The sequence below is a fragment of the Acomys minous genome (genome assembly GCF_964271855.1).
Source record: "Acomys minous genome assembly, chromosome: 3".
NCBI lineage: Eukaryota > Metazoa > Chordata > Mammalia > Rodentia > Muridae > Acomys > Acomys minous.
Window position 1 is genome coordinate 18,371,276 of NC_140485.1, and position 22,430 is coordinate 18,393,705.

The window sequence follows — 22,430 nt, forward strand, 5'->3', positions numbered from 1 at the left end:
TCAAAACAGAAATACCATTTATTTTGGAAACAAATGACTTCCAAAATTCACATTTGCTGCATTCTAAAATCAAAAGTTGTGTTTCTTTGCCAAACCCTCAATCCAGCTAAGAAGTGTGAACATCCAAAGTTTCCCCAGGATCTCAGAGCCAGAGGCTACAAGAACAACTCTTTGTTTTGTTTTTGAGACAGTCTCTCTATGTAGTTCTGGCTGTCCTGGAACTCGCCATGTAAACCAGGCTGGCCTGGAATTCACAAAGATCTGTTTGCCTCTGCCTCCCAAATTCTGGGATTAAAGTTGTACACTACCATGCCTAACCAAAGGCACTAGTGGTCACCAGCAGCGATCACACTGAAGTACTCCTGTAGCTTGAGCAGGGCCCGGAACCGATGAGAAATGGTGTTCTTCTCAGCCTTCGGCATCTCTGCATACCTAACAAGCAAGAAAAGCAGCTCAGAAAAAAGGGGAAACAGATACTGGGAAGATGGGAACATCACTGCCATGCTAGTCTTTTTTAAATCAAAAAAATTTTTTATTATATATATTTTTAAAAATAGATTTATTTATTATTTATACAGTGCTCTGCCTGCATGTACACCCGCATGCCAGAAGAGGGCATCAGATCACATTATAGATACTTCTGAGCCACCATGTTGTTGCCAGGAATTGAACTCAGGTGCCTGCTACAATCTTCCTCCCCCTCTTTTACAGGATTCCATTAGATGGAGCCCGAATCTTAATGATCCTATTTGCCAGGGGCTAGGGTGGGGGTGTTCCCTGTAGGTAAGAATTATATCAGAACCTGTGCACAGGCAAGGGGCAGACAGGCCCCCAGCACTCCATGTCAAGAAATGGCCTTCCGCCCTGAGAGAGTTAGGAAAGCAGGCAGTGGGCCACCAACTTCGCAGCTTGTTAAATCAGTTTTAAATTCCTCTATATGATAGCAACCCACGGTGACAGGCTTGGAGAAGCTGAAACTGCTCAACTGTGTCCACGAGTTCTTAAGGGAAGCTGGGGACGAGAATGAGGTGTTCGAGAGGAAGCAATGGAGCTTGACAGATCAGCAGCCGCAAAGCACTGTGGGTTGTAGAGACCAGCAGCTGGCCATTTGGTCTCTGTGAGGAAACTAGCAGGGAAGTGAGGAGCCACACCCTACCTTTAGGCTTCAGAACTGGCTCCATGTGGTGAAGCTAATTACACTGGAATAAAAATGGGGCTGGAGAGCTTGCTCAGTGATTAAGATGGCTCCAAAGGGTTCCCAACTGACTGTAACTCCCGTCCATGGGATCCAACATCCTCTTCTGACCTCTGGCCAGGACACTCATCTGGTGTGCAAATACGCACAGAGGCAAAACACCCACTAACATAAATAAATAAGCACAATAAAAATAAACTCAGATCCTCATCTAACTAGATTCCAAGTGCTCTGTGACCATCCAAGCACACAGGACACCCAAGAACAGGCCGACCATGGCTGCTGCAGTGCTCTTGTCCCTATGAGGTGCGGCATGGGAGACAGTCTGGAAAGCCTGACCACAATGTACAGATACAGGTAAGAGGGTGCAGTCAGTGTGGCGTGCTAAGAACATGGACCACCTTGTCGGGTTCATGTGTCCCAGCACAGATGGTGCTAGTGCCATCACACAAACCTGCAAGGCTTATATACATTTTGATAGGCAGGGCCAGAGGACAGGCCCTACTGGCCACAGACTGGCCAAGTGAGCTGAGAGCAGAACCTAGGCTATCTGTGTTGCCCTGCCATGGACTGGGCCACCAGGGCTCCTTGCAGAAATGACTTCAGCTGCAAGAGAGTCTGCCTCAGTCATCCCTACATGACTGCACACGGGCAAAGGACCCACCCAAGCCTGTGCACCAGGGAGGAAGTGTGGGCTCCTTACGTTTGCTCATATCCATCAGGCTGAAAGCAGGGATCCCAGCCAAAGTCCCGGGAGCCTCGAGGCATCACGATCTGTCCCTGTAATACGAGGACAAGTGTGTGACTAGAGAGGTCTAGACCACAGTGAGTTTCTTTAGTTTGCGAATCTGACTAACTCTGAATTACTCAAAGTGTCCTCTAGTTCAAAGGATCCACAGCACCTGTAAATTCCTGTTAGGCCCCTCAGTGAGGTGTAGCTGGGAGTAATGGGGGCAAGCTTGTAATCAGAGCACCCCGGAGGCTGAAGCAGGAGGATTGCTGAGTTAGCAGGCCAGTCAGGGCGACACAGCAAGATTCTGTCTTTAAAATTGGATGAAGCCAGGTATGAAGGCACATGCCTTTAATCCCAGCACTCAGGAGGCAGGGACAGGCAGATCTTTGCAAGTTCGAGCCCAGCTTGGTCCAAGAGTAAGTCCAGAGCAGACAGGGCTACACAAAGAAACCCTGTCTCAAAACAAACAAAAAAACCAAGATGGACTTAGGAGGCAGAGGTGGGGGTCCCTATGAGTTCAGGGTAACCCTGGTTTACACAGTGTAATTCTGGAAACAAAAATCAATTACCACAAGAACAGCAGCCCGGGCTTGTACCCTGGCCTCTACACATGTTCATGCACGTGCACACAGACATACAACAAAGGATACAGAGCAGGCTTAGGAGGAAGAACTCTGCATTTGACTGGACCACCAATATCACTGGGATAAGCCTCTTTCTATAGTTTTGATAACCTTAACCTCACTGAAGAAAAGTTGAGTCAATTTTGAAAACTTTACAGAAAATATGCACTCTGGCAAGATGGCTCGGTAGGTAAGAGTGCTTGCTGCACAAACTACCTGATTTCACTTCCTAGATCCAACCAACTCCCAGAAGTCAACCTCTGACCTCCACATGCAACATGGCATGCATGCAACACACACTTACTACATACACGCAATAATAATAAATAAAACTTTTAGAAAGGCAGGGGTTTGAGCTGTTTACGGTATTTCTGAAAACAGAAGGGAAGAGCTGAGCATGTGGCTGGGTGGTGCAGTGGCTGCTTAGCATGCAGAGTTCTGTAATCTCAGCACTTAGGAAGTAGACACTACAAACTCTAGGCCATCCTCAGCTAGACGGATGAGAACAGCTTGAGCTACAAGTAACTATAAAAGACAAAAGTACTCAGGCCGGGCATGGTGGCGCACGCCTTTAATCCCAGCACTCGGGAGGCAGAGGAGGTGGGCGGATCGCTTTGAGTTCGAGGCCAGCCTGGTCTACAAAGTGAGTCCAGGACAGCCCAGGCTAACACAGAGAAACCCTGTCTCGAAAAACAAAACAAAACAAAAGACAAAAGTACTCACACCTGTAACAGAGCCCTTGGGAGGTGGCCACCAAAGAGAAGGAGGAAGACTTCAAGGCCAAGCCAGGCGAGGTGGCATAGGCCTTTAATCCCAGCACTAGGGAGGCAGAAGCAGGCAGATCTCTGTAGTTCAAGGGCAGCCTGGTCTACAAAGAGAGTCCAGGACAGCCAAGGCTACATAGAGAAACCCTGTCTGGACAAACCAAAACCAAAACAAAGCAAAACTTCAAGGCCAGCAGGGCATGCTGACACAAACCTTAATCTTAGCCCTCAGGAGGCAGGTGCAGGCAGATCTCCATGAATTCCAGGCCTGCCAGGGCTACACAGTGACTGTTGAATGAAGAGGGGAAAAACATGTAAATTCAAACATGAAAACCCCACAAAGATGGCAAACCAATGTAACGACATGCCATGTTATCAAGTGAAAGGTCTGCGCTGGATTAGGGATGAAGTTCAGGGGTAGAGCACTAGGTAGGCATCAGACCCCAGCAGCGGAGCCACCACCGCCACTACAGACAGAAAAGACAAATTAATCTAAAGAGCGGTGGCATGCTCCTGAAATCCCAGCTCCCAGGCTCAGGCAGGAGTATTCCAAGTTCAAAGCCAGCCTAGGCTACATGGTGACCTTGTAACCAGCATGCGAACAGCAAGACCCTGTTTTAAAACAAAAAACAACCAAAGAGGCTGGAACTACAGTTCGATGGTGGAGGACTGGCTTCACACCCCAGCATCTGGTAGGTGGGGGAGAGCAGAGGGCCCAGGACAGTGACAAGGGCGGTAATTAAATAATGGAGATTGGGGCTGGAGAGATGGCTCAGAGGTTAAGAGCACTGACTGCTCTTCCAGAGGTCCTGAGTTCAATTCCCAGCAACTAAATAACGGAGATTAAGCCCATAGATAAGTGACAAGTTACACAGCTGCCAATGGGAAATGCTAGTGAGAAGCTGTGTGACCAAAGCCCATGACTGAAGCACTCTTGAGCCTCACCTACAGTTGTCAACTTTCTTAGCCTGAGGTCACAGCACAGCCAGACTCCTACTGCGGATGTTATAAGGCAAACAGCTACTACAAGGACAATGCTGCTCACGTGCCACTGTGGACAGTGCGTACCACGCACCAAAGACAATGAGCACACAGGTGAGGACACAACAAGGAGAGCGGGAGCTGGGACAGAGACAGGAAAGGACTGCAGAACTGGCCAGTCCAAGGCAGGTGCTACTTAGTCACTGCAGGAAGTGGCTAACTAGAGATTGCTGGAACAGCAACAGGCAGCACAACAAATTGTTAACAATCTCACTGGGCTGTGAAACCAGCCACCTACCACTCACAACGTTTAGCCTAAGGAAGAGAAAACAAGGGCCTTGACTCTTCTGCACTATTGGGTCGTTGTAGTATTATTTACAAGATGCAAGAGGAACTCCCTGAGGTCGTCAACAGATACACATGTGCTCCCAGCTCCTCTTGGGAAGCAGAGGCAAGGGATCAGAAGTTCAAGGAGAGCCTCAGCTACACAGTAACTTCGAGGCCAGTCAACTCAAAACTAAAGGAAAAAACAAGAAAGAGAAAGCTAGCCTGCGACCATAAAGTGGGGGAGGAGATCCCCCTCGGACAAGAACCTAAGGGAGCGGAATAGGGAGGGCGTGGGAGGATAGGAAGATCGGAAGGATACGAGTGATGGGAGAACAACTGAGTTGTAATCTGAATAAATAAAAAATACATACATTAATTAAATTAAATTAAATATACATACGGATACAGACAGACAGACAAGACAAACACACACACACACACACACACACACACACACACCCTCTCCGAGCTCTGTGTGCTGCACCATGGGCAAACCTTGAGAACATCATGCTATATGAACTAAACTAGTCAAAAAAAAGCAAATCCTGAAGCAGGGACATGGTGGTCCACACCTGCAAATCCTGATAACTTAGCAGACTGAGGCACTCAAGCCAGACTACATATTGAGACCCTGTCTCAAAAAATAAATAAAAACAAAAGGTGGGTAGGGCAGTGATGGCACATGTCCTTAATCCCAGCACTCAGGAGGCAGAGGCAGGCAGATCTCTGTGAGTTCAAGGCCAGCCTGGTCTACAGAGTGAGTTCTAGGACAGCCAAGGCTGCACAGGAAAGCCTGTCTTGAAAAAATCAAAAAGGCTGAGTGAGGAGGAAAGGTCCCGGCAGAGGACTAAGGCCACCCCAGCAAGCTGGCCGTAGCTGTGGCATTGAGAGCAGCGACACTCTGCTTATGCGTCTGCACCTTACTCAATCTGAGGGTACAAGGCTGGGGGTCAAACAGGTTTGGGGACTGCCATTTTTCTAACTGTGGTGTCCAGCTTTGTCTCACAGCAAGCATTGTAAATCAAAAGCCCCCTAACTCTAGTGTCTTCTTGCTTTGTTCCTGTAGAAGATCACAGGCCATTTGCTTAAGCCACAGCGCCCTCTGGTGACTGCAGAAGTGCTGGGGTGGGTACGCACCGAGGTCTGGCCCCTGAACAGAACTACTGGCTGGCTTGGGTCCCCCGTGCTGAGAGCAAATGTGCAGAGTGCATAGGCTGACTTGTCCTCAAAGCCGGCCAGGAGCTGGTGGAGACCTGCAGGTACACAGAGCGAGGTTCGGTGAATCCATGCTGTCCCGCCCCACCCTCACCCCAGAAACCCAAGGCAGTGGGAGAGTTCTCCAAAGTGGACTGTGTTGAGGTGCGAGGTGGTAAGGGCTGCAGTCTAGTCCTCAAGTGGGAGCCGAAGCCTCTCTTCAAGCCCTGACACAGACTAAAAGGAGGCTGCTCGTCTCATGTAGCCCAGCCTGGCCTTGCACCTGCCTCGTAACCCAGGCTGTACTAGAATGTGAGATCCGCTGCCTCTGCCCTGTGAATGCTGGGATTGCAGGCATGCATCACACTTGGACTACGTGGCACTGGAGAGTGACTCCAGAACTTTACGTATGCCAGGCAAGCACTGCCAACTGAGCTACACCGCCAGCCTCTGCTCTTGAGAGCAAGGCCTCAGGTAGCCCAGGCTGCTCTTTGACGTACTATACAGCTGAGTATAGTGCCGAGCTGGCTTCTGATCCTCCTGCTTTCAGCTCTCGGGATACAGGCTCAGACTACCACACCTGCTATTTTTGTTTTTAAAACAGTTTGTTTTTAAGAATCATTTTTTGGGCGAGGGGGGGTTTCAAGACAGGGCTTCTTTGTGTAGCTTTGGCTGTCCTGGACTTGCTTTGTAGGCCAGGCTGGCCTGGAACTTATAGAGATCTGCCGGCCTCTGTATCCCTGAGTGCTGGGATTAAATGCATGTGCCAACATGACCAGCTGAGAGTTAATTTTTATGTATGTAGGTGTTTCGGCCACATACATTGCACTGGTGCCCACAGAGGCCAGAAGAAGATGCCAAACCCTCTGTTAGTAAAGTTATGGCCAGCTATAAACAGCCTTGCAGGTGCTGGGAAATTAACCTGGGTCCTCTGCAAGAGCAGTACGTGCAGTTAGCCACCGAGCCATCTTTGCAGCCTGTTTTATTTTCTGAGACAGTGTCTTACATGTAGCCCAGGTTGTTCTTCAACTCTGGATCTTCCTACCTCTGCCTCCTGAGTGCTGGGGTTATAGGAATGCACTGTGCCAGGCTTAAAGAATTGTTTTTTTCACGCCTAACCCCAGCACTCGGGAGGCAGAGGCAGGTGGATCACTGTTGAGTTCGAGGCCAGCCTGGTCTTCAAAGTGAGTCCAGGACAGCCACGGCTACACAGAGAAACCCTGTCTCGAGGGGGAAAAAAAGAATGAGCTAAAGGTTACCAGTGTGTAAGCACATATGAATATGGAGGCCGACGGCAGGGCCAGGAGCAGCTGCTAAGTGCGGACTACACGCAGACTCAATCCCGAAAGACCTGTGGGAAGGAACAATGGGGCACGCACCTTCAGGCTTCAGCTTCTCTAGGAACCATTTTCTGCAAAAGCAAAAGTGGAGCGTCAGGTACCAAGGGCAGATGGCTCTTCACACTGCCTGTTCCGCCCCTCACCTGACAGGGATCAGGGCTCCCGATGAAAAAAAGTGTCTCAAGTCAAAACTAGGGAACTAATCCAAAGGCTGGGAGCAGAACTCAGCAGTAGAGGAGAGGAAAGAGGAAAGAGCAGGGGACTAAAGGGAGTGAGGGAGGCAGAAGGAAACGGAAGAGAGAAACATGAATCTAGTAAGAAAAGATGGAATTGCCGGGCATGGTGGTGCACACTTGTAATCCCAGTACTGAGGGAGGCAGGTGGATGGCTGTGAGTTCAAGGCCAGCCTGGTCTACAAAGTGAGTCCAGAATAGCCAAGGCTAACACAGAGAAACCCTATCTCGAAAAACCAAAAACAGGGGGCTGGAGAGATGGCTCAGTGGTTAAGGGCACTGACTGCTCTTCCAGAGGTCCTGAGTTCAATTCCCAGCAACCACATGGTGGCTCACAACCATCTATAATGTGATCTGATGCCCTCCTCTGGCCGGCAGGTGGACATTCAGGCAGAGCACCGTATACATGATAATAAACAAATCTTTGAAAAAAGAAAAGAAAAAGAAAAAACCAAAAATAAAGAAAAAAAGATAAGAAAAAAATGGAGCCAAACAGGCAGCTCACTGGAGGCTCAATATACAGACCAAAGGCAAGACCCTCATGGAGACTAGGGAAGCACCTAGGCCGCGCAAGAAGACTACCACAAATTCTGGGTAAGCCTGGGCCACACGGCAAGTTAAAGGGCAACCTGCACCAGAGCTGAGGCATACTCTCAAGAAAACAAACCAAACCAGCATGTGGTAACATTTCACATTCCCTAAACTGCAAAACATTAAAGTCACAATGGTGCCGGTGAGGCTGTGAGTTAAGTGTGTGCACTGCTGCTTTAGCAAAGCATGCAGTCATCAATTTTATCTTATGTTTTACTTTTTTTTGGAGAGAGAGAGAGAGAGAGAAGGTGTCATATCATCTCTAAAATGAACAGACACATTTCAGTGTCACTTACATAACCACATTCTCATAATTATGTCTTTCTGACTACTTGGTTTGTTTATGACAGGATCTCATGTAGCCTAGGCTGGCCTAGAACTCCCTATGTAGCCAAGGATGACCCAGGGCTTTTGATCCACTTGTCCCTCATCTTGCAAGTGCTGGAACTTTGAGCATGCACTAGCACACCTCTCACCAGGTACGTAACACAAGTCCACGTGTTACACAACAAAGGCCAGCGCTCTACAACTGAGCTACATCCTCACCCACCTCTGGTCTTCTTTTATTATCACCACTTTCTGTATTGTCAGTGTTTTGCCTACGTATATGTGTTTGCACCACATGTGTGCCTGGTGCATGCAGAGGGCAGAAGAGGTGTTAGACTACTTGGAAAAGGAGCTACAGATGGTTGTGAGCTGGAATTAAACCAGGTCCTGAGCAAGAGCTGCCAGTGCTCTTAACAGCTGAACCATCTCTCCAGCCCCTCTTTTTAAAAATTATGTGTGTGAGCATGCGCCTATGTGGATGTATGTGCACACATATGTACAGGTACCTGTGGAGGCCAAGAGAGGATCTTAGATCGCTTGGAGCTGGAGTTACAGAGTGTGTAAGCTGGATGTGAATCCTGAACTGTGAACTCCACTCCTCCTGACTGAGCACGAGCACTCTTAAGGGCTGAGTTGTCTCTTCAACCCTTTCTCTGATATTCTTTGAGGTCTCACTGTGTAGCTCTAGCTGGTGTGGAACTCACTATGTAGACTAGGCTGTCCCTGCCTCCTAGATGCTGGAATTAAAGGTGTGTGCCATTATACCCTGCTCTTTTCCTGTTTTTAAGATGTGTGTGTGTGTGTGTGTGTGTGAGAGAGAGAGAGAGAGAGAGAGAGAGAGAGAGTGTGTGTGTGTGTGTGTGCGTGTGTGTGTGAGAGAGAGAGAGAGAGAGAGAGAGAGAGAGAGAGAGAAAGAGAGAGAGAGAGTGTGTGTGTGTGTGTGTGTGTGTGTGTGTGTGTGCGCGCGCGCGTGCGCGCGCACGCACCCCAGAAGGCCAGAGGCATCAGACTCCGTGAAGCTGAAGTTACAGGCAATTGTAAGCTGCCTGATTTAGGGATAAGAATCAAACCTGGGTCCAGTGGAAGAGCAGCAAGAGCTCTTAAGTGCTGGGCCAGTTCTCCAGCTCCATCTCTGGTAGTCTTAATCCTTCCTTGTGTAGATGGCAGAATAGTGAATGGCCCACGATACCGGGTAACTAATCATCTTACTCTTCTGGTAGTTTGTGTGGATGGGGCCCTGCAGGGGCAGAGTGGTCACAGGCTACAGGCATACTCACATGTAGGGGCCAGGGAGCCCCCCGAGGGCATTGAAGCACAGGCAGGTGTCCTCCACGAGTACAGGACCCTGCACCTGTAACACAAGGACAATCCTGAGCCTGTGCAGGCTGGGGCGCAGCCCTCAGCTGGGTGAGCGTGAGCTCTGCAGTTAGAGGTCCAGCAAGAGCCACAGAACTCAGCTCTCTTCATCTTCAATTTACAGACATGACATCACAGCACTGGCAAGGCAAGTCTTACTCAACACAGAGCAATGAAGTGCTGGAGATCAGCTAAGGAGATAACGTGCTCCTTCCCAGTTCTGGAAATTGTGCACGTGCAGGGGTGTGGGGTGGATCTGTGTAAGGGAGATGTATGGCTGTAAGATCCAGAGGTGAGAGCTGGAAGAGAAGAGGTGGTGTTCCATGGCGTTCCATGGTGTTCCATGCTACCACTGACAGCAGTCCGCCTGGACAAGTCACAACCATGATCACCTGTCCCCAGGAGGCACAGACCCCACAAAAAGGCTGAATGGGGGCTACAAAGGTTAAGTACCTGTCGAGCTGCCTCTTGACACTTCTGGATGGAAATTTCATCCGGCTCTCCCTGGTACTCAGGCACTTCTCAGGGAAACAGACAGACAAATGTACAGAGTCAGAACACAGGAAGTCAGATAAATCAAACCACTTTTAAATATGAAACAAAAGAGAAACATACGGTCAATTTTCTGTGCCACCAAAGTGCATGGTAACTTATCTCCTAGAATCTGAATGACCTGTTCCAAAATGAAAGAACATTTGTCACACCATGTTGTTGTTGATTTACCAATACGGCCTAATAATTGTTTATTATCCAGCCTATACTTATTATTATGTCAGTGTAACCCGCTAGCAATCAATCAAGACACAGATACCTGTTAAAATAGCCTAATTAACCTGGGGCAGGGCAGACATTAATCCCCTAAGCTACTCCCCATAGTGATCCCTGCCCCAATCCCATGCCATCTGCTTCTAATATCTTCTATCAAGCTACCTCCCATCCATAATCCCAAATACTTGCTAATGTTCTTCATCTGGGCCAAATCTCCATCCACATGGCCATCTTACACCTAACCCACCATGGCCTTCTTCTTCCTAAGAGTCTCTCTCTCTCTCTGAGCCTGGGAACCTTAGCCGCACCTATCTCATTTGCCCTGCCCAGGTGTGACGGCTTTTTATTAATTAGCATCAAAACACATCAGACCATCCTCCAACAACACCATTTGCTAACAAGCCCTGTTCATGCCATTTCTGTGTGAGGTGTCACCCACATTTCTCATTAGGTAACATTCCCACTAGTTCACTAAAGCTTATCAAAGTACGCCCATGAGCCTCAGCCCAAATTTCAGAGACCCAGTAAGTTAGCACCCATCCTTTACACCTCCATCCCTTCCAACTTCTGCTGTTATTTTACCTTGCCCACTCTTGACTCTAGAACACTCTCTTGTCCCTTCAGTGCTCTAAAAAGGCACTGGTCCTTCTAATCCAGGGAGTCTCTGTCAAGGGTTGAGTAAAGAAAACCGCTATGTATTTTCACTAGCCCCTAATTGACATTCACCACCTTCAGAATTTAGAACAGCAAACCAATATGTACCAATGGTTTCTGAGTCTGACCTTTCGTCTTCCTTTTACTGGGTAGCCCTGGCTGGCCTGGGCAACTTCCTGCCTTTACTATTCAATCCCCAACTCAGTACTAGTGTTACAGGCATGTGCCATCCTGCCTAGCTTCCCAGTGACTTTTTTTTTTCTTTCTCCCTGAGACAGGGTTTCTCTGTGTAGCCTTGGCTGTCCTGGACTCCTTTTGTGGACCAAGCTGGCCTCAAACTCACAGCAATCCACCTGCCTCTACCTCTAGAGTGCTGGGATTAAAGGCGTGAGCCACCATGACTGGCTTCCTGGTGACTTTTAATCCTATTAAAATCAAGGGGTAGAGTGGTGTGAGCTATTGCTTTGAAAATTATGCCTCAAGCCAGGAGTGGTGGCGCACGCCTTTAATCCCAGCACTCAGGAGGCAGAGGCAGGCGGATCGCTGTGAGTTCGAGGCCAGCCTGGTCTACAAAGCGAGTCCAGGACAGCCAAGGCTACACAGAGAGACTCTGTCTCAAAAAACCAAAAAAAAAAAATTATGCCTCAATATAGTTTATTTTCTTTGTGCTTGTGTAGTACTAGGCACGCACTTTATAACTGAGCTATCCTCACCCCAACACACAGATTTTTATTTTATTATTATTATTGTTTTATTTTTATTTATTTATTTATTTTTGGTTTTTCGAGACAAGGTCTCTCTATGTTAGCCTTGGCTGTCCTAGACTCACTTTGTAGACCAGGCTGGCCTCGAACTCACAGCGATCCGCCTGCCTCTGCCTCCCGAGTGCTGGGATTAAAGGCATGCGCCACCACGCCTGGCTTCAGACACACACATTTTTATGAGACAGGCTTTCACTATATAACTCACGGTCCTCCCAGCTCAGCTTCCAGACTGCGGAGATTAGAAGCATGGACCACCATGTCCCACTCTTTGTCCATTAGACTACTATTTCTATTGCCATAGGAAGACTGTGTGTTCAAGGCCAGCCAAGGCTATACAGCAAAAACCTATACTGAGAAGAAAGGAGGGAGGGAAAGCATTTATTACTTCCACAAGCCCAAGAGCCTGAGCTTGTCAGCCAAGCCCATGGTGCAAAGAGAGAACAAACTGCTGAAAGTCATTCTCTGACCTCATGTCCCCCTCCCCCAACACATACACATAATTTAAAAAAAATTAAGGGCAGGAAGGGACAATGACACTTTTTCTGAGGATCAAGTCAGGGAAATGGCAGGTCACAATTTTAATTCCCAACCCTGTCCCTGAAAAGGTTAAAGGAGGAAGATCACAAGTTCAAGGCAAACTACAGAGTCTCCGCCCCCGCTCCTTTTTAAAGTTTTTTGAGGGGGCTGGAGAGATGGCTCAGCGGATAAGAGCACTGTCTGCTCTTCTAAGGTCCTGAGTTCAATTCCCAGAAACCACATGGTGGCTCACACCCTTCTATAATGTGGTCTGATGCTTTCTTCTGGCCTTCAGGTGTACATGCAGGCAGAGCACTCATACATATAAATAAATAAATATTAAAACAATGTTTAAAACAATGTTCTTTGAGACAGTGTTTTGCTTGTAGTGCTGCTTACAGGGTCTCTATTACCAAAAAAAAAAAAAAAAAAAAAGGGCAGGAGGAGACCTGGGGCTAGAGAGATGGCTCAGTGGATAAGAGCACCTTAATTCTTGCAGAGGACCCCACTTTGGCTCCTAGTACCCACAGGGTGGCTCGCTACCATCTGTAACCACAGTCTCAGGGGATCCAATGACCGCTCCGGTCTCCACAGGCAGTGCATGCATGTGGTGCACAGGCATACATACATACAAACTCAGAAGCATAAACACAAGTGAGAATGGCGTGCTGTGGTAAGAACACATGCAGCCTAAGCCAGATGACCGGAGTTCTGGTCCCTACACCACACAAAACTCGGGGACAGCCATGCTACCTGTAACCTCTGTGCTGGAGGAGGCAGACAGAAAGATTGCTTGAGCTTGCTACCCCACCAAACAAATAGCACCCACCCTCCTCTGTCTCAAGGGAGTAAGGAGGAAGACAATCATTGGCTTCCTCTGGTCTTCATCTGCACACCGTGAGTGTGTACACACGTGTACACACACACACACACACACACACACACACACACACACACACACGTACACAGGCTTCATTATCAAGCCAACAGACGACTAAAAAGATGGAAAGAGGGGTTGGGGAAATGGTTCAGTAAGTGAGGTGCTTCCTGCAGAAGTATAAGGACCCGAGTTCAGAGCCACAGCACCCAGGTAACAAGCCAGCTGTGCTAGTGTAGTGCCAGCTCTCAGAGGCAGCCACAGGCAAATCCCAGGGGCTGCCAGCCAATCTACCCAAAATAGTGAGTTCCAGGCTCAATGAGAGAAACTGCCTCAAAAAACAAGGTGGATAGGGTTGCAGAGATGGCTCAGCAATTAAGAGCCAGGAACTGGGGATGGTGACAACGCACACCTTTAGTCCCACACTTGGGAGGCAGAGGCAGGAGGATCTTTGTGAGTTCCAGGCCAGCCTGGTCTGGGGTCTGGCATCTACCACTCTGCAGGGGCACCATTCATGTGATACTGCCTCTCTAACTGATGTGGCCTTAAGAGCCCAAACTTTTAATCAGGATGGCTCTGACCCTTTAAAAGACCCACCCTTGTCCTGGACAGAAATGCTATTAGTCTCTGTTTTCAGTTGATGAAGGGTCCCCTGGCCTGGGAAAGACAGAACATTCTAAGTTGCAGACAAGCCTTAACTATCCAGTGAAATACTGTCTAAAAAAAAAAGCAATGCCAAGCCAGGTGTGGTGGCACATGCTTTTAATCCCAGAATGTTGGAGGCAGAGGCAAGTGGATGTATGAGAGTTCAAGACCAGTCTTGTATACATAGTGAGTTCCAGGACAGCCAGAGCTACCTATGTTCATATCAAGACCCTATCTCGAAAGAAAGAAAAAAATTATCTGAGGTGCCCTCACTTCCAAAATGGTCCTACCACATACAAGGAAGGAAGAAACACTGAATAGGGAAATGTACAACTGAACTGAGTTTCCCGAGTCTGATCACATTCTATAATACATGTGCTGTTAAATTTAGGTAGAAAAACAGCTTTCTCTGGCAGGGAGGCAGTTCGGAGGTAGGAAAGTGATGGCAATTCTGTAAGGCCTGGTTTAGATCCAAAGCACCTACAGTCAAAAAAACAAAAAACAAAAAAAAAAACTAAAATCTTTGGGTCTTCATTCTAAAGGTAAAGCTTTGACAAATTTGTTACTGTTTGCCTTTTGTTAACCTGCCTTTTGTTAAGCTGCGGTAGGCCACGATTCCTGTGAAGTATTACACATTTCGGATATGGAAAGTGCCCAAGGGCAGATGGACCATATCGGGTGTGAACTAGTCAGTCTGGATCAACCCCGCACACTTCGTGTCTACCATCACTTTTGAGGAGGGAAGGTCGGAACTCAGGTATGAAGTCTAGGGCCTAAGGGGTGATCTTTGTCACAGATGCCACCACTCCAGCTCCCATAGTCCGCTGACTTTATCAATTCATCCCAAAACGTGTGTAGTGTGGCATGGACGTAGAACCAAGATTTGGGAGCCAGGAGGGGTCAAGAGAGTAAGGTCAATTCTGGCTACACAGCAGGTTCAGGCTACCCAGGACTACACGAGCCCTTGTCTCCAAAATGAGAAGGGAAAAAACCGTTACATCCCCTCGACCCTCAAGGTGCCACACTCCACGGTGGTCTTTCCCCAAGCTTAGCCCTTCCACACTTGCAGAGGCTAATCCACCTTCCCCCGAGGGTCCAACTCCCGGTGTTTCCCGCCTCCTCTCGCTTGCTTCCCTGGTAAAAAGCCCTGTAAGCCTCATACCACCCGCCTCCTAGATGGTCCCAACACCCCACAATACCTCCTCCAGCTTCTTTGCGTTTCCGGTCACAAACACGATCTTCTTCCCCGCCAAAGACGCAGCCATTGCAAGCGCTGAGTTCGGCCCAGAATGCCCGAAAGCCTTTTGCCGGGAACCGTAAGACACTTCCGGCTGGAAACGGAAGTAGGTAGCTCGGCTTCCGGTCCTGCCTAAAACCTAAAACTGCCAGCAGCCGCGAGGTGGCAGCCGCGGCCGATGAGCACCCGGCCGACTGCTGCCTGCGGTGCTAGGGACGTGCTGAGGAAAGGAGAGGTCGCTCAGCGCACGGATCCTCTGATAAGCATCCCTCAGTGATTGGGTGAGGAGGAAGAGGCAAGAAGCTGTTCCATGACCAGCTGCAGCCCTGTGTCCTGGGCAGCGTGCGGACCCCACGCACCGCCCACTCTGTCATGAAAGACTATCCCTAGACAAGAGCTATAAGCCTGGGCATCTATTCTAACCTCACCTTAAGCCCCAAAACTCGAGGGCCAGCTCCATCTACTTAACTGCGAATTTAAAACAGCGAAGCCAAGCCGAGCGAGCGTGGTGGCGCACGCCTTTAATCCCAGCACTCGGGAGGCAGAGGCAGGCGGATCGCTGTGAGTTCGAGGCCAGCCTGGTCTACAGAGCGAGTCCAGGACAGCCAAGGCTACACAGAGAAACCCTGTCTCAAAAACAACAACAACAAAAACAAAAACAAAAAACAGCGAAGCCAAGCCATGTTTTACCCGTTAGGCGAGTCCAGCGTATCCAACCCCATCCCTTCTCCACGGACCTTCCTTCAGCCCCGTCTCTGCACTTGGAACACAGCAAGGAAGATTAGAATGCTCCTATTAGCCCTACCACGCGCATGAAGCCAGAAGAGGGCGTCACATGCCCGGCCACTGGAGTTACAGTTGCTTTTGAGCTGCCTAGTGTGGATGTGGGGAACCAAGCCTAGGTTTCTCTGAAAGCTGCAAGCTCAGGCCGGAGAGATGGCTCAGCGGTTAAGAGCACTAACTGCCCTTGCAGAGTTCTGTTCCCAGCACCCACAAGATGGCTCACAGCTGTCTGTGACGCCAGTTCCTGGGGAAACATTGCCCTCTTGCCGTCTCGGAAGGCACCAGGCACACGTACTGTGCACACACGTGCAGGGGAACACTCATAAAAATGAATCTTTTACAAAATGAATTACTAGCTAGACAGAGTGGTGCACACTTGCAATCCCAGCACTCTGGGACTGACGCAGGAAGATCCTGAGTTTAAAGCTAGCCTGGCCTATATACGGTGTTGAGGATGTATCTCGAAGGTAGAACACACACACACACACACACACTCACATACAGTGGAATCCTAATTGGGCCTGTTTGCTTAACTTAATATTATTGACCTCTAATAGGCTTGGGTAGTGGTGTGTGCTATAGATGCAATTTAGGGGCTTATGGAGTTTAGGCAGCACTGTACCACTGAGCCACATGCCCAGCCCTCTAGTGATTTTTTTTTTAAACTCTAGAACTGTCCTCACACTGTTCTACTACAAATCTTTGCTCAGAGGCCTCAATATTGTGTGTTGCACAGTTCAGAGGCTTTGCTGTATACTGTGTCTTTGGAGACAGGCCATAAAGTACCCCTTTCACTGCACCTACCAGTAGTGGTTTTTTTTTGTTTTGTTCTGTTTTGTTTTTTTTTAGGTGTTGTGGGCCTTAGAGTTGACTGGGAAAGGCCCGTCCTGCGTGGCACTTGTCTTCCTCCTCTATGAATTTAAAGGGCATCCTTAGGAAGGTGGGAAAGTAGAGGAGGTTTTTAAAGCAAAGGTGACTTCGTGGATGTTAAGTGGCTCAGCTCCAACTTCTGACCAGGAGGAGCTTGTCAATTTGGATATACACACTGACAGATAGCATGTGGTATGGTCAGTTAGTTCAGTGATCCCCACATACAACGTTTCAAGCAGTTTGGGTCCTAGAACCCAGGCTAGGGTGCAGCAGGACTGAAGAAAGGACAGACACATGGGTGGGGTTTTCTGATCTGCATTGTCTGATCTGCAAATAGTAACTTTGTATCAGTAAGGAGCAGATCCTTGGCCTGGCATTCCAGGTCACGTTATTACTTTCAATCGGTATTCTATACACTTTTTGTTTGTTTGTTTCTTGTTTTTGTTTTTTGAGACAGGGTTTCTCTGTGTAGCCTCGGCTGTCCTAGACTCTCTTTGTAGACCAGGCTGGCCTCGAACTCACAGCGATCCTCCTGCCTCTGCCTCCCGAGTGCTGGGATTAAAGGCATGCACCACTATGCCAGGTTTGAATCAGTATTTAGAAAATACCGGTTTGTTTCCCCGGTGGTTATAGACAGAAATATAAAAATATGTGCCAAAATTCTTGTTTTTCTTTTTTTGGTTTTTTGAGACAGGATTTCTATGTGTAGTCCTGGAACTCCATCTGTAGACAAAGTGGGCCCCCAACTCAAAGATCTGCCTGTAAAGGAGTGTACCATCGCTACCCAGCTTTTTTTTTTCAAACTTACAAGAAACCAAACCAAAACAAAACAAAACAAAAACCTAGGAAATATTATGAACCTTTAGTACCCACAAACCAACTTCAATAATTATCAACATCTATTTTTATTACATTCATCCTTCCATTTTTGCTTTTTTTTTAATTTAAATTTAAATTTTGAGTGGAGAGGTGGTTGCGTGGTTAGAAGTGCTTACTGCTCTTGCAGAGGACCCAAATTGGTTCCTCTTCTGACCTCTTCTAGTACCTGGTTCACATATATACTACAATCACATACATACAAAATAAAATATTAGCCGGGCGTGGTGGCGCATGCCTTTAATCCCAGCACTCGGGAGGCAGAGGCGGGCGGATCACTGTGAGTTCGAGGCCAGCCTGGTCGACAAAGTGAGTCCAGGACAGCCAAGGCTACAGAGAGACCCTGTCTCGAAAAACCAAAAAAAATAAAAATAAAAATAAAATATTATTTGTCTAAAAATGCAGGAGCCAGGCAGGTCTGTGGTGGCTCATACCTTTAATTATAACCGAGGCAGATTCCTCTATGTTTGTGGCCAGCCTTGTCTACATACTGAGTTCTAGGTCAGGCAGAGCTATGTAATGAGACCGTCTCAAAGAAACAAAAACAAAACAATCCACCCTTAAACAAAACCCAAGACGCATCTGGGCATCAGGGTGCAGACCTGTACTCCCAGCTATTCCTTGTGCTTGGGAGGTAGAAGTCGAGAGATGAGATTAAAATTCTCCTCTGATACACAGCAAGTGTGAGGCCAACCTAGGCTACCAGAGACCCTGTCTCAGAACAAAACAACTAAAGTAGGGGCCTGGGCTGAGGTAGAGGCTGAGATGAGCCTTAGCCTGCATGAGAACATGGGTTTAAATCTCCAAATAAAAAGAAGGTAGGTGCTAGAGATGCAGTTTACCAAAGCTGCCACAATCGCGCAGGCCTGTAATCGCAGCACTCAGGGAGGCAGAGGCCAGCCTGGGCTACAAAGAGAAACCCTGTCTCAAAGAGATAAAGAGAGAGAGAGAGAGAGAGAGAGAGAGAGAGAGAGAGAGAGAGATACAGCTTACTATAGCTTACTATATCAGCACTTGCTTGACACGTGGAAGGCGTCGGGTTTATCAGTATTGAAAATTAAGTTACAGAATATTTAGAATTTACAGAAAATAACGCAATAGATGCCTAGGCTGCAGGGTTAGTAAAATACAAACACACATGCTGCCATTTGTGAGTGCTCTACCACCAAAGTACAATCCCAGATTAATTGATCCTCACGTACGCACTCACTCTTTTCTTTTCTTTCTTTCTTTTTTTTTTTTTTAAGATTTATTTTATGTGTATGGATGTTTTGTGGGTATAACGTGCACACCTGGTGCTCCAGGAGGTCAGACGAGGGCATTGGGTCCCCTGTCAAGTCGGAGAGGGTTGTGGGTGCTGCGAACCAAACCCAGACGCTCTAGAAGAGCTGCCAGCGTCCTTAACTGCAGACCCTCCGTGTCGCTATATAGCCAAAGGCGACCTTGAAATGCTGGTCTCCAGCTCTCGCGGACGCTGAGGTGACAGGCTTGTGTGGCAGCTCGGGACTTCCGGGTTAACTAAAACCCTGGGCAACCCCTGGGCAGGGGCGGAGCTCAACGTGCGGCTGGGCAGGGCTTACGGTAGTGGGCGGGGCCTGGCGATCCGGGTCCGCGGGCGCGCTGGCTGCGAGGCTGGCTATCATCATGGTGGGGCCCTGGGTGTATCTGGCGGCGGCGGTTTTGCTCATCGGTCTTATCTTCTTCCTGACTCGCAGCCGGGGTCGGGCGGCAGCAGGTAGGAGGTGCCGCCGTCCCAGGGCCGGAGGAGTCCGTTTCTCAGGGTTCCTGGGCTTTGGTAGGCCGTCACGTCGGAACTCGTGCGCATGCACGGACGCGCCTGGCTCTGCTGACGAGGAGCTAGTGCGATAGCCGGCGACAGCTTTGCGCATGCGCATGTGGACGAGTTCGGAACAAGTGCGGAACCCAGGGCTGGGGAGGCAACTTGGGAACCAAGCCTGCCTTCCTGCTCTGCACCAATAGGAGAGGCTACAGGTTTACTAAAATCCTGCCCAGTGTATTCGGCTTACCAGTAGTTGGAGGGCCAGGTAGCCTCAGGAAACTCTGAAGACATCTTCCTGTCAAAGAGGGCACCCATGCTGCTTTGCCTCCCTTCCACCAGGATTAGAAGGCCATGCCATTGGTCTGGCACAAACAGATACTCTGTCAGCCCCCCATACTAACACTTAATGTATGCGCAGAAAGGAGAGAAGCTGAGGTGAAGCATAGCCAACAAATCTTCCAGGGAAGGGAGATTCAGCCCCTGACTGTGAAATGTACTCTCTGGTTGGAGTACCCTACAAAAGCATAGCATAGTGCTAAGCAAGAAGTAAATGTGATCTTGCGCTGGCCATCCAGTGAGATCTATAAGCCTCAGGGTGAGAGTATCCTAAATAGGTCCCCTGCAAAGGGCACTGACTCGAAAGGAGATAAAGGCATTCAAGCAAGTACAAAATAAGGAATTAGCGTCAGACCAAGGTGTGAGTAATAAAGGCGTTGACAGACTGAAGTTGGAACTTTGTGGTGTGGGCAGCAGTAGTCAGTCTGGAGAAGATCGGGCAGGGGAGGATGACTCCCAAGATGCTGACCCTCCACTCTCAGGAGGATGGGCTGCTTGACAGCATTATGGTTCCTCCCTCCCTGAAGCTGGTGAAGAACCAGTGCGCAATGAGGAAGAGCGGGCAGGAGCAGGCCAGGTTATGCGGTCCTCGCCCCAGGAGTCTGAGGAGCAGAGATCGGGAAGCAGGCCCCGGCGTCGGAGGGACTTGGGCAGCCGTCTGCAGGCCCAACGTCGAGCCCAGCGAGTGGCGTGGGCAGAAGTGGGTGAGGAAGAGGAGGAGGAAGCTGTTATTCCAGGTGAGAGGGCCCAGGCTGCACTGAAGGGGTTAATGAGTCCCCAAGAGTGGACAGATGCAATGAGCATGAAGCCAAAGCTTAGGAGGGACATCAGGCGGTGGGGCTGGAGTCTTAGGCCTGGACTTTGGTCCTCAAAGCCAGCATTTCTTAGCTCCATCCCTACGCTGTTGGGCAAGCCCTCTCTTCCTTCATCTTGGGTCAGTGGGATTGAGAATAAGTGCTTATAAGTAGAGACGTGTCTGGTGATGGTGACATGCACCTCCACATGCAGGGTTCTGGGGAGTCTTGTAAAGTCCTTAGGACTGTGGGAAAGAATGGCTGTCCGCTAGTTCTTAAAGGCTTCAGTGTGAAGAAGAGATAGCTAACCCTTACTCAGAATTTAGGGGAAATTGGGGCTTCTGCCTTGAGCCCTTGGCATTATTAGCTCCTTTGCCTTCAAAAGAGACCTTTAGTGGATGTGTGTGTGTGTGTGCTGATAACTCCTGTACTCAGAAGACGGAGGCAGGAGCATGGCCAGTTTCAGGCCAGCTTGGCTTATATAGCGGTTTCAAAAAGTAGCACACAGCAACAACAAAGAGGCCCTCTCTTCGCTGTCCTTCCTGGCTCAGATTTGGGTCATATACTCGGGAGTGGGGTGGGGTGGGGCTCAGGCATTAGCATATCATTCATTTCAGCTGGCCCTGGGGTAGCCCTAAGGTTGGAGTTATTTTTTTCAGTCTGGATCTGTTAAGATAAAGACAGACTCCTGGTTGAAGGAGCCCAGGACACTCATCAGTTCCTGACTAGAACATACAGGATGTTGGATTTATGACAGGAATAAATTTACTCACAAGGTCACCGTTCCCTGGAGGTTTGGGACAGAGGTGGAAATCAGGGACTGCTGCAGGGGTTGACACCTATGATCCCCAACATTCAGGTGTTGACATCTTCCTACAGCTGTGCAGTATCCAAAGTCTCATTTACTCGGTGACCTCCCAACCCCCCAGGTACATATGTGTGTAGTCTCCTAATTACATTTGTATGTGCATGCACGTTTATGGTAGATGCTGCTAGAAGCCAGAGGTAGGTAGAAACCACCCCTACCCCTTGAGGAAGGTGACAGGGGCTAGAGTGAGTCTTCTCTGTCTAGGACTTAAATTGTCTTTCTCTGACCATACCCAGCCCAAGAGGAAGAAGCTGTTGAGAAGCCAGCAGAAGCTCACCCAACAGGGAAGATTGGAGCCAAGAAACTACGGAAGCTAGAGGAAAAACAGGCTCGAAAAGCCCAGCGAGAGGCAAGGGAGACGATGGGGCATAGCTCTGGGCGGGGGGTGGGGAGGGGAGGACCCAGTCTTTAGTTCCCATGACAGACCAGACTGGCCCTTGGGTTCCTTTTATGCTGGGCTGGAATTTGCTGTCTACATGGCTTTGTCTCTTGCAGTCTTAGCCTATGTCCTGGCCCAGGCATTGCCTTCTTTGGCCTCTATAGGGGGTGGACAAACTAGCCAGAGGTGGGGGCGATGTGCCTATAGAACCCTCTCTCCAGGCAGAGGAGGCTGAACGTGAGGAACGGAAACGCCTAGAGTCCCAACGTGAGGCCGAATGGAAGAAGGAAGAGGAGCGGCTTCGCCTGAAGGAGGAGCAGAAGGTGAGACTGGCTCCGCCCATTACCGGCCTTGCTCCCAGATACTTGAATGACTCCATCCTACAAGGTGGGCCATGGTACTGGGTGTGCTGGAGGCTCATAGCTGTAATCCCAGCACTTGAGAGGCTGAGGCAGGAGGACAGCCTGGACTAACTAGCTAACTCCTGTATCCAAAACAGAAGATGGGCATGGGCCCAGCACAAGAGCGTGCCCCTGGTTTATTTCTTCCCCTGGCCTTAAAGCATCACCTTCAGAAGCAGCATGGCTTTGAAATGAGGATTTCTTTTTTTCTTTTTAAA

At 49.0% G+C, this 22,430-nt stretch overlaps 2 protein-coding genes across 5 annotated transcripts in view; one reads left to right on the forward strand and one right to left on the reverse strand.

Moving 5' to 3' along the window:
* ITPA (inosine triphosphatase) lies at window positions 1-19,364 on the reverse strand. Of its 3 annotated transcripts, none has more exons than XM_084774247.1 (8): window positions 19,235-19,364; window positions 10,280-10,337; window positions 10,118-10,182; window positions 9,586-9,659; window positions 7,077-7,228; window positions 5,761-5,876; window positions 1,899-1,975; window positions 1-432 (listed from the first exon to the last, which is right to left on the reverse strand). In XM_084774247.1, exons 1-8 carry the CDS (start codon window positions 19,340-19,342, stop codon window positions 327-329), a joined length of 756 nt encoding a protein of 251 aa, XP_084630373.1. In that variant the 5' UTR covers window positions 19,343-19,364; the 3' UTR covers window positions 1-326. The 3 variants fall into 3 exon arrangements, with proteins under 3 accessions (XP_084630373.1, XP_084630372.1, XP_084630371.1); XM_084774246.1 differs by lacking the exon at window positions 19,235-19,364 and adding an exon at window positions 15,088-15,219 and having other exon boundaries at window positions 7,197-7,228; XM_084774245.1 differs by lacking the exon at window positions 19,235-19,364 and adding an exon at window positions 15,088-15,219.
* Window positions 19,257-22,430, forward strand: part of DDRGK1 (DDRGK domain containing 1) — a 12,586-nt gene continuing 9,412 nt past the window's right edge. For both annotated transcript variants that reach the window (XM_084774243.1, XM_084774244.1), the window contains exons 1-4: window positions 19,257-19,389; window positions 20,298-20,507; window positions 21,669-21,781; window positions 22,033-22,134. In XM_084774243.1, the coding sequence (XP_084630369.1) occupies window positions 19,299-19,389; window positions 20,298-20,507; window positions 21,669-21,781; window positions 22,033-22,134 (516 nt within the window). In that variant the 5' untranslated portion in view covers window positions 19,257-19,298. The remainder of the gene's footprint in view (window positions 19,390-20,297; window positions 20,508-21,668; window positions 21,782-22,032; window positions 22,135-22,430) is intronic.